Source organism: Saccostrea echinata, unplaced genomic scaffold (genome assembly GCF_033153115.1).
Source record: "Saccostrea echinata isolate AGI-Se365-2 ecotype Australia unplaced genomic scaffold, CSIRO_AGI_Sech_v1 ptg000054l, whole genome shotgun sequence".
Taxonomy (NCBI): Eukaryota; Metazoa; Mollusca; class Bivalvia; order Ostreida; family Ostreidae; genus Saccostrea; species Saccostrea echinata.
This window is the reverse complement of record NW_026889803.1, coordinates 25,278,678-25,291,071: the sequence shown is the minus strand read 5'-3', so window position 1 is coordinate 25,291,071 and position 12,394 is coordinate 25,278,678. Positions and strand designations below refer to the sequence as shown.

At 34.8% G+C, this 12,394-nt stretch overlaps 1 protein-coding gene across 1 annotated transcript in view; it reads left to right on the top strand.

Annotated features, from left to right (window-relative positions):
• Positions 1–12,394, top strand: part of LOC133205686 (serine-protein kinase ATM-like) — a 244,053-nt gene that overhangs the window by 114,323 nt on the left and 117,336 nt on the right. The window contains exons 30-31 of the mRNA XM_061341539.1: positions 1,040–1,265; positions 10,176–10,317. Of these exons, the coding sequence (XP_061197523.1) occupies positions 1,040–1,265; positions 10,176–10,317 (368 nt within the window). The remainder of the gene's footprint in view (positions 1–1,039; positions 1,266–10,175; positions 10,318–12,394) is intronic.

Below are 12,394 nucleotides of genomic sequence, written 5' to 3'. Positions count from 1 at the left end.
GCATATTACTTGAATTTTAATTTTTGATAACTTTTTTTAAATTTTTGAACTTTTTCAGCTTTTTAAGTTAGTCTTCTTTTTTTTTTTTTTTGCAAAATATTGTATATAGGGTACCTTATTTGTCTGGACATCTCCTACAGTTTTCAAGAAAGGAAATTTTTATATCCCCCTCAAATGAAGTTTATGGGGCTATATAGGAATCACCTTGTCCACCTGTCCATCAGTGTGTCCCTGAAAACTTCTCTGGGCAATAAATTTTTTATGGAGAAACACTGAAAGCTTATACTTGGTACAGAGATGGCTTATTACCGGACAGTATGTCTTCATGTAACCCAACATGACCAAATCATTCCAGCAAGTTAAAAGGTCTATGGTATATATATATAAAGGGTGTAAAATTCATAACAGGATTATAATTTTCTTAAGAAATACCAATTCTGTTCATGCAAAGAAAACCTGGTTTGCTGTCACATTGATAACTTTCCATTTGTTTTTAAAGTCATCTAAGGCATTTATGTGACCTATTTGTACCACTGCTCCCAAGGAGTGGGGGTATACTGTTTTACCGTTGTGTGTCTGTCTGTCTCTCTGTCTGTCCATAACAAATTTCTGTTGCAGTTTTCTCAGCAACTAATTGCAGATGCTTGAAATTTTAGCACACTCTTTGTTTTTGCATGTCATATGGTGGGATACATTTTTGTACGAATCTGATGGCAACTTGCTGTTTATCAGTGCATCTATCTGTCTGTACCAAATTTCTGTTGCAGTTTTCTCAGCAACTACTCAAGGCAGATTCTTGAAATTTTAGTGCACTTTCTGTTTAGGCATGCCATATGGTGGGATTCATTTTTGTACAAATCTGATGTCAGCTTCCTGTTTATCCATGTGACTGTCCAAATGAAATTTCTGTTGCAAATGAACTTGTGTATATATGTACATGAGAGCTTACATTTACATCAGAGCAGGAGTATTACTAGTGAGCATTGCCTCACAGACTTCTTGTTCTATCTACGATTAAGTAACAAACAATGAATTGCAGGCAAATCAAGGAACATATTGTCTTGTCTTCTAATGAAACTGGTGAAAGACAGTAAATTATTGAAGGATAAAGAGAATTTGAGGGAGCTGACCCACTGTCTGGGTGTAATAGGTCCTGTTGATCTTATGATACTAGCACTACCTACTTCTGATGTGGAAGAGACAGGAGAGATGAATAATCTTTTGCAGATTGTGGAACTTTTAGACCAGCATCTTACTGACAAGGAGTGAGTGAGGCCATCTATTTTGTGTATACTGTGGAATCATTTTGATTTGTGGGGATCAATGTTCATGGGAATGTAATTTCATGGGTTACTCATTTATACTGTAGATTCAATGAATCAATATGTTTACAAAATAAATGCTCATGGGGATGTAAATTTGTGGCTAAGGATGACCCAGGAAATTCAGGGAACATTGGTCCCCCATGAATAATGATGATTCCACAGTAGCTATTTTGTTTCTTTTTAGGTCACCTGAGTCACTCAGGTGACTTATTGCTGTCTGTTTTCATCTGTTGTCATGTGTGGTGTATTAACATTTGAACACTTTCTACTTCTCTGGAACCAATGAACCAGATTCAACCGAGTTTGGCATAGAACATCTATGAGTGAAGGGGGACAAAAATTGTGAATTTCAGGTCCCTGCCTCCCTGGGGCCTTGGGGGTGGGGTTGAAGCCATCAAAATTAGTGTTGTATTTAAAAATCTTCTTTACTCCTGGACATCAAGCAGTCAAATTGTTGGCATGATTGTAATAAGCAATGAGTCCTCTACCAAAATAGTGAAATTCATGGCTCCAGGATCAGAGGTTCCATTAATCTTATTGTAAAAATGTATAAATTCTTTTAAAGTCTTCTCTTCCCCTATATATAAATAAGATAAACCAGGTGCATGGTAATGATGATCAAGGGTGCATCTTCCAAAATTGTGAAATTTGTGGCACCCGTGTGAGGCCAGAAGAGGGGGGTGTGTTGATAATATTTCTGAAAATGCATTCATTTTTAGGTCACCTGAGTCACTCAGGTGACCTATTGCTATCTGTTTTCTTCTGTCGTCGTTCATTGTCAATCGGTCGTAAACTTTTGAACATTTTTAGCTCCTTCTCTGGAACCACTGAACCAATTTCAACCAATTTTGGTATATAGCGTCTATGGGTGAAGGGGAGTAAAAATTGCGAAATTTATGGCCCCTGCCCCCCTGGGGCCTAAGGGGTGGGGCTAAAACCATCAAAATTAATGCAATCTTTAAAAATCTTCTTCTTTACTCCTGGACATCAAGCAGTCAAACTAATGGCATGATTGTAATAAGCATGGAGCCCTCTACCAAAATTATGAAATTCATGGCCCCAGGGTCAGGGGTTCTGGCGCTAGGGTGGGGCTCTAATGATTATATAGTGAAAATGCATTAATTCTTTAAAAATCTTCTCCTCTGCTGCTAGGTATTCAGCCGATGAACTAAAGACATGGTTATGATGAGCAAGAGTGCCTCCTCCAGAATAGTGAATCTCATGGCCCCTGGGTCAGGGGTTCTGATATTAGGGCGGGGCTCTAATGATTATATAGTGAAAATGCATCAATTCTTTGAAAATCTCTGCTCTTGGGTATTAAGCTGATGAACTAAGTACATAGTTATGATGAGCAAGAGTGCCTCTTCCAAAATTATGAATTTCATGGCCCCTGGGTCAGGGGTTCTGGTGTTAGGGCGGGGCTCTTATGATTATATAGTGAAAATGCATTAATTCTTTGAAAATCTTCTCTTCTCCTGGGTATTAAACTGACAAATTAAGTACATTGTTATGATGAGCAAGAATGCCTCTTCCAAAATTGTAAATTTCATGGCCCCTGGGTCAGGGGTTCCTTGGGGGGGGGGGGTGCTTATTTATTATATACTGAAAATAAATTAATGCTTTGAAAATCTTCTCTGCTCCGGGGTATTAAGCTGATGAACTAAGTACATAGTTATGATGAGTAAGAATGCCTCTTTCAAAATTGTGGATTTTATGGCCCCTGGGTCAGGGGTTCCATTTGGGGGAGGGGGGGGGGGCTTATTTATTATATACTGAAAATAAATTAATGCTTTAAAAATCTTCTCTGCTCCTGGGTATTAAGCTGATGAACTAAGTACATAGTTATGATGAGTAAGAATGCCTCTTTCAAAATTGTGAATTTCATGGCCCCTGTGTCAGTGGTTCCATGTGGGGGAGCGGGGCTTATTCATTATATACTAAAAATAAATTAATGCTTTAGAAAATCTTCTCCTCTGCCCTTTGGTATTAATTAAACAAACTAAATACATAGTTATGATGAGAAAGGATGCCTCTTCCAAAATTTTGAATTTCATGGTCCCTGGGTCAGGGGTTCTTAAGCTTGGGTGGGGTTCTATTGATTAATTAGCAAAATGCATTAATGCTTTGAAAAACTTCTTCTATGCCCCTGAGTACTAAGCAAACAAACAAAATGCAATAATATCAATGTAAATACATGTATTAAATATAATTATAAGTAAATGTGCCTTTTCTTTGCTTCTAGGAGGCAGCGTACACAATTGTGATGTGAAGCAAATGAGAGTTACTCCCCTTTGCTAAATACTGTTAATCAAGAAATCCTTGTATACTATTTTATTAACAGGTTATTTGATTGAATGAGAATACAAGAAAGAATGTTATATATACATAGAAACAAAATAAAAATGAATGTTTGGTTTAAATGAGCAAAGTATGCTCAAAGTCAGATTCTTCACTTGCCTGGAAAGCAATATAAAAGATTGACTTAAAGATTATTTATATATTTAGCAAATGTTGTAATTGTACACAGTATGTTTACACTGTGGTAGTCTAAGTTAGTGGCACTGGTAGAAGAGTCATGGTTGACAAGAGAGTGGATGTTGTTTTATACTTTATCAAAGTGAACAAAGAATCACAGAGAGCCAGGGTGACTTATTGTAATTAGTGACAAGTGGAAAATAGCCATGTTGTATACCCAAGTCTGTGTGTACTGAATTGTAGCACTAGGCAAGTGACAAAAACTATCTGTATATATTGAATACCTCACACAATAGGCATGTGTCCTTTGTATGTGTATATTATGCATTCATTATCATCCCTGTAAGACTTGGGAAAACCAAGTATGATCCCAAGGAGATCACTCGGGTCTAGCATGTTACAATAAGCAAGAGTATTTTTACCAGATTTTTAGCTCACCTTGATGAAGTCGAGATGAGCTTATGCTATACCCCCGGCGTCCCGGTTCCCAAGTAACTATAAGCCTTACCTGAACCAAACTTGCATGAATGATGCATCTAAGAATGGACACTACCACACTTGCTTCAAATGCTGGATCTGACCTAGATTTTCAGATGAGTGACCAGGTTAAAGTTTTTGGAGCAGGTCCATTCCCAAGTAACTTTAAGCCCTACCTGGACAAAACTTGCATAGATGATGCATCTAGGGATGGACACTACCACACTTACTTCGGATGCTGGATCTGACCTAGATTTTCCAGATGAGTGACCAGGTTAAAGTTTTTGGAGCAGGTCCATTCCCAAGGAACTATAAGCCCTACCTGGACTAAACTTGATGGATGATGCATATAGGGATGTTCACTACCACACTTGCTTCAGATGCTGGATCTGAGCCAGATTTTCCAGATGAATGACTAGGTTAAGATTTTGGAACAAGTTCATTCGCAAGTAACTATAAGCCCTACCTGGACCAAACTTTAATGGATGATGCATCTAGGGATGTACACTAACCTGAACCAACGTGCTTCAGATGCTAGATCCGACCTAGATTTTCCACATGAGTTATGTTATATTATGGCCTGTTATGATTATACTTGCATAGATGGTGCATCTAAGGATGGAAACTTTCAGACTTGCTTTGGATGTTGGAACTGACCAAAATTTCCTGATTAGTAAACAGTTTAAAAGTTTTTTGAGCAGGTGTTTTTTTCCAAGTAACTATAAGTCCTACTTAAACCAAACTTGCATGGATATTGATCTTGGGATGTACACTAGCTAGAAAAAAATATGATGTGAGATTTGCCTTACTTATAGATAGCATTCGTCAAGGTGAGCTTTGATATCTTTGGTTACCTGTGTTTGAAATTCTTGGGCAACATTGCTTCGTCTATCAGTTAATTCTGTTTTATACTTCCATGGATCCTTTATAGTGTTGTATTGTACTCAGGTGACCATTAAGGCCCTTGGGCCTCTTGTTTGAAAAATCTTATTCTCTGCTCCTGTGTATTAAGCAAACAAATGAAGTATATAGTTATGATGAGCAAGAGTGGCTCTTCCAGAATTGTGAATTACATGGCCCCTGGCTCAGGGGTTCTCTTGTTAGGGTGGGGCTCTATTGATTATATAGTATAGTGAAAATGCATTAAAGGTGCTTGGACACAGATTTGAAGTTAATATTTTCTCAAATTTTCTCTAAAATTTCATGACTTATATGTTGCTATAGCATTTCATACTAAAATATAATAAAAAATCTTATTTCATCTCGAAGTTATTGAAACTTCAAATTTCTGGACGCGTTTGATTGACACATCCTTGCACTTTCACAAATTTTAATTTTATTCTTAATACTTAAGAAAAGTGGCAATTTTGTTGTGTATTAATGAAAAATATCAAAACTATAACACAGAAAATTCAGAGTAGTAATGTTCGAAAGCAAAACCCACTCACAGTATCGTCAGTCCGTGCTCAGTGGTGTGTGCAGACTTTAACAATTGAACACACCCGGTGAATCGTAAACATTAACAATAACAAAGCTCGTGCCCTGTTTACAGAAACAGTTTACGTTTCTCGGGTGTATAAAATTTGTTAAACTCTGTACACAACACTGAGCACGGGCTGACGATATCAGTGAGAGGGTTTGCTTTCGCACATTTCTACTCTGAATTTTCTGGATTATAGATGTAATGTTTTTCATTAATACACAACAAAATCGCTTCTTTTCTTAAATATTAAGGATAAATATAAAATTTGTGAAAGTGCAAGGATGTGTTAATCAAACGCGTCCAGGAATTCGTAGTTCCAATAATTTCCAGATAAAATAAGTTTTTCATTATATTTTCGTGTGAAATGCTATTGCAATATATAAGTCGTGATATTATACAGAAAATTTGAGAAAATATTAACTTCAAATCTGTGTCTAAGCACCTTTAATTCTTTAAAAATCTTCTTATCTGCTCCCAGGTATTATGTAAAAAAACAAAAAAAAACAATAAACTTAAGTGCATGGTTATGATGAGCTAGGATGCCTATTTCAAAAATTATGAAATTCATGGCCACAGGGTTGGGGTTTCTGGTTAAAGGGGGGGGGGGGGCTCTTTTGATTATGTAGTGAAAATGCATAATTTCTTTGAAAATATTATTTTCCTAGTTATAGTTGCTCCTAGTTATAAAGCAATGAAATTCAGTGTAAAGTTATGATTAGCAAGGGCACCTTTTCCAGAATTGTGAGTTTCATGGCCCCTGGTTCAGATGTTCTGGTGTAAGGGTTGGGCTGTATTGATAATATAGTAAAAATGCATTAATTCTTCAGTACAATTCGTTTAGTATTTAGTATTAGGTTTTATATCATACTTCTTTTTTATCATAGTTTTTTTTTTTTGAAATACAAAACCATTTCTTAATAATTCATTGTAAATTCCTTCTGTTATTATAATAGGTAAAAGTGTGCACTCCGTACACTTTGATAGAAAATTTTTGTTCCTAATGTTTTTTCACACCTTTTCACCCTTGGAACACTGAACAAAACGAAAGATAACACCTGTCTACACCTGTGGTTCATGCACTGTTGCTTATCTATACACATTGGCTTGATTTTCACTTTGATTGATTGTATGTTGTTTTACATCCCATTCGAGTATTTTATTTTTCATTTTTTCACTCATATAGAGATGTAACCATATACTGGTGAAGGGCTTCAAATTTAGACCCTTACTTGGCACTCGGGGCCATTGAGCAGTGAGAGTTCTTTTTCATGCCAATGCCTACCGTGACACCGAGCCTCCGTTTTTAAGGTCTCATTCGAAGAATCCGCAACTTTCACTTCAAAGTGCTGAGCACCTGGCAAAGGAACAGTTGCTACCTATTTTCTGTTGACTTAGGTCAGTTACGACTGGACGCACACAGGCACCTTACCTGTGTTAATAGTGGGCATAGTAGATAGATATGTTTTATTAACAGTTTTGGTGATAGGTTTGGGTTTTTAATCTTAATCAATGATGCACACTTGTTAATTATGACAATTGTTTGCAATTTTTTCGGCTTGAAATTTTAATTATTGAACTGATAAGCTTGTGTATGACAATTTGCATGGCTAATGAAATAAGCCTATTCAATCGTTAAACTTGGTCATTTGGCTTAATATTTGTTCACATTTAAGTGCAAAATTTATGGTAAAAATCACAAATGGCCCGTACTTAAAATATATGTCTCAAAATCCATACCATCTTTCTCCACTTGGCAGACAAGTATGAGACTGGTAAATTCATTAAACAGAGAATTGTCACAAACAGTATAAAATATGCAACGATATTAAAGAAAGGAATAAAAACGAAATACAGGTAAACTTCGGTATCTCGAACACTGATATGTCGAATACCATGGATATCTCGAAGTGAATCAACGGTCCCGGCCGTTTTTATTATATTTATGATTTTAAAAAACCCTGGTATCTCGAACACGGAAATCTCGAATACCTCACTTATCTGGAAGTAGATTTACGGTCCCAATTAAGTGCTATAAACACATGCGTTAAATTCTCGCTCCGCTGAATTCACACCTTAGTACACAATAATCCCATTATGCTAATTTTACGGTCTGTTGATCGTTTCCGTTAGGTCTAGCACAGGCTTTATGGGACCATTGCCGATAATCACACCTTATTAGCCCCAAGCTGTTGTTTTTGGTAGTTAAATTTAATTACGCAGGCCAGGTGATTTGGAGGTGTTAATAAAATGCACACTCAGAGATATGATGACACGATAATGAAACAGCGGCTTGGGACGATTACTGTAATAGGAATTTAAATTTATCGAAAATTCACGCTTGTACACATCATTACATATCAAAGTGAACACTGAACACATCAAAGTGATATTGAACTCAAGAAATTAAACAATTAAAGACATTATTTTGAGTATAAAAGTCAGTACCAAAAATCTGAATCTTCAGCACACATCATGTCCGATAAGGCAATCTAACAAAGGACCCGGTAGCCAACCCGGGGGGATATTTAGATTATCTGACTGTGGTGTAAAAAGAAAACTTAAAGTTCATACAATCGAAACAAAGTTTGCTTTTGTTTATGCATATTGGCAATTTAAATAAATTATTGTAGATTGATAATTCCTGTTTCCGTCTTAATCCTTACTACAGTGATCGGTTTATCATTTACAAAGCATAGCACATATCCGGGTATCAGAAATCCTGAAACCAGCATGATTATCACGATCGAATTTGTAAAATGTAAGTGTTGCAGTATTGAATAAAATAATATATGCATTATAAGTGTATATGCAAATGTATTTTTAAAAAGATATCACTAAGTACGAACTGAAACATTTACCACTTGAATTAAATTATGCACATGGTGGAAAGGTTGGGGGGGGGGGGGGGTAATTTCCTGTTAATAGAACATGTAACATAACAATATCAGTACCAAATTCATCAACTTCGATATCTCGAACACTCGGATATTTCGAAGTTTTTCCTCAGTCCCAAGTTCGAGATATCGAAGTTTACCTGTAGTTACATTTATTTAATATTTTTGTTTATTTTTAATTTACAATCTATCCAGGGAAAAATAGTTCACAGTTATTAGTCAAGCATTTAGTCTACTTCCTTTTCCAAAATGGTGACCATCGAAGAAGGAAAATAAACATGTGCTGAATTAAGATGGCAATAAATATCAAAGAATATATTTTATATGTCAATTTATTTGAAAAATGTCATTATATTAAATTCACAAGTAATTGAATTAATTTATTTTAGGAAAGTCACTTGGTAAACTAATCAAATGAAAACGAAAGTGCAAGTTTGAAATTTGCTACAATGTACATTTATTATCAATACATGTATCTCTATACATCTGTCTTTGGACTCGATATGGAGCAATCAGCTATTCTAATAATCGGCTCTTCAGATAAAATTAGACGACAACTTGACTATTGGATAAAACAGGATCCACTGTATATATGTTTAAATCAATTACATATAAAATTCAACTCGAAATGCTTCAGGAATAAATGGCGTGACATCATGCAGCTTTATGAGTTGTTACCAAGTACTAGACTAATTATTTCATTGATACTGATCATCCTATGTCTCTTGCTTTTGGGCAACAAAGCTTCATCTGTCAATTTATTTTATACTTCTATGGATGCTCTAAATTGTTGTATTATACTCAGGTGACCATTAAGGCTAATGAGCCTCTTGTCAATTTTGAGCAAAAAATAAAAAAAACATCACATATTTAATTTAACATGAATTTAAAAAAAAGTTATGTTAAATTGTATGTGATTTTTTTTTTTTTTTTTTCTTTACCAGATTTATGGCAGAAGTTTTAAGAAGTCCCTGTTGTTGTTTTTAAAACCTCAATAAATGCAGTTTGCTTGTATATGTTTTTCTTTCATGTGTATTTTCACTTATAACTATCTAAAGGAGAAACATGGAAAGTTTATACTTCACATATTAATATTTAATATGACCTGGTTTTCAACCTAAATCATTTGTATGAGGTCAACGTCACATGCAAAAAAATATATGCCCAAGGCCATATTTTGTAACGGAAAAACAATGGAAGCTCTTTGAAAAAGAAAGATTGCTTATCACCTGAAAGGTCATTTGGTTAGGTTCAAGGTCACTTGCAGAAAAAGTGTAAACTTTCGCCTGGTCAATAATTTTGACCTTGGAATGTGTCATGATTTGATCCAAGGTCATATTGGCAACTTCACAATCACTGGCATTATTTTTGTAAGGACCAAAAATTTAAAGCCCATAATGAGTAAAAGATGACTTCATGATGCATGTGAATAGTAGTAGTAGGCTTACTCACAGTATTTTCAGTTTCTTACTGGTTTTATTTTGACCTTGTAATTTTAATTTGTTTAAATTCTCTTTGAAGTATGAAGACAGTTCAAGCAACATCACAGGTCCTGAAAAAAATATTCAGCAGGAAAGCAGGAATTGATCTTGCAGACAAGATGAAAACTTCAAACAAAGTAGAACTAGTCCAAAATCTGCAACCATTTCTTCCAAAGAAAAAGGTGTGCAAGTAATTTTTGAGGAAGTCCAAAAAATTGTAATCAGTGAATATCTAACATTTGTTTACTGCCCAATGCAAACTGCAAGGTATCCGTGAAAGATAATCTGTATTACAATGCAAATACTTAAAGGTGCTTGAACACAGATTGGAAGTTAATATTTTCTCAAATTTTCTGTATAATATCACAACTTATATATTGCAATAGCATTTCACATGAAAATATAATTAAAAACTTATTTTATCTGGAAATTATCGGAACTACGAATTCCGGGATGCGTTTGATTAACACATCTTTGCACTTACCCTGGTACACAAATTTTAACTTTATCCTTAATATTTAAGAAAAGAAGTGATTCTGTTATGTATTAATGAAAAATAGTACATCCATAATCCAGAAAATTCAGAGTAGAAATGTTCGAAAGCAAAACCAACTCACCAGTATTGTCAGTCCGTGCTCTGTGATGTATACAGAGTTTAACAAATTGAACACACCCGTGAAAGGTAAACTGTTTTTGTAAACAGGGCATGAGCTCTGTTATTGTTAATGTTTATGATTCACCGGGTGTGTTCAATTGTTAAACTCTGCACACACCACTGAGCACGGACTTACAATACTGTGAGTGGGTTTTGCTTTCGAACATTTCTACTCTGAATTTTCTGGGTTATAGTTTTAATATTTTTCATTAATAGCCATTCTCTGTAAGCATTTAAACTCTTATATAGGGAGTGTGGCACGCTAGGTCTTAAATTTTTATGAAACTTGGCACACATTCCTAAAATGATGTATGAAACTAAAATTCATAATAAAATGGTTGCTATGGTCAATGGTTACCATGGCAACCAACATACATTTTTCATGGCCTTAAAAATGCTAAATTTTGATGAAAAATGACCATTTTTAACTAATTAAAAGTCTTTAATACAACAAGATATTTACATGACTTTATCTTTTGTCAAAATACATCATTTTTATAGTTCTTTAGATAATTTCTAGTATTTGAGTAACTTAACCTCATAGAAAAAATATCCCCCCTTTTTAAGTATGATTTTTCTAAGGAAAAATTGTAGATTTTAGGCTCTTTTGAAAAGCCTGGTATAAATTTTTGCAGACATATTGGAAAAAATAAATACATTGGTTTGAAAGTCTATATATAGTTGTAATATAAACTGCAAAGAACCACTTGGTATTCATATCTTGTTTTCATGTTACCATGGTTACAAACTAATGCCTTTTTTAAGAATTCCAGACAAGGGCAAAAGGTATCTACTATCAGTTTCCATATAAATACCTGAGTATTTTAAAATGGATTAAAATTAGATTTGTACATGTAGTACACAATAGCAAAAACAAAGAAAAAAAATCGATTTTCATAACAAAAGGTCAAAGGTCAAGGCCAAAATGGCTCGATTTAGATGGAAAAGTAAGGAAACGAAGCACATTTTTTCACTGCCATAACTAATACTTGTGTAAGGAAACTAAGCACATTTTTTCAATGCCATAACTAATACTTGTGTTTTATACAACATAATTATGAATAAACAAAATTACAGTTCTGGTGGACAATACATGTAACTAGCATCACATGAATTGGTAAATACGTACAGAAGGTCAAAGTTCAAGGACACAATGGTATATAAAATTTGCCCTTTTGTCCCCTGCTTTCACTTAAAGGGGGGGATATGTATTTAGGTCTGTGTGACGTCTATCCGTCTGTCAATCTGTCATTCTGCAACACTTTCATTTCTGCACGATGTCTCGTGAAGCCTTTGAGCCTTTGCAATGAAAGTTTATATAACAACTCCCTGTGGCCTAAGGAAGAACCCCATTGATTTTAAGGTCAAAGGTAAAGGTCATGAATTCATAAATTCTGTCTGTTTTAACACTTTATTTCCGCGCAATATCTCAAAAACTTAGAGCTTTTGCAATGAAATTTTACACTGAAACTCCCTATGGCCTAAAGAAGACCACTATTGATTTCGAGTTCAAAAGGTCAAGGTCAAAAATTTATACATTCTGTTTGTGTGTAAAATTTTCATTTCCGTGCGACATCTCAAGAAGCATTTAAGCTTTTGCAATG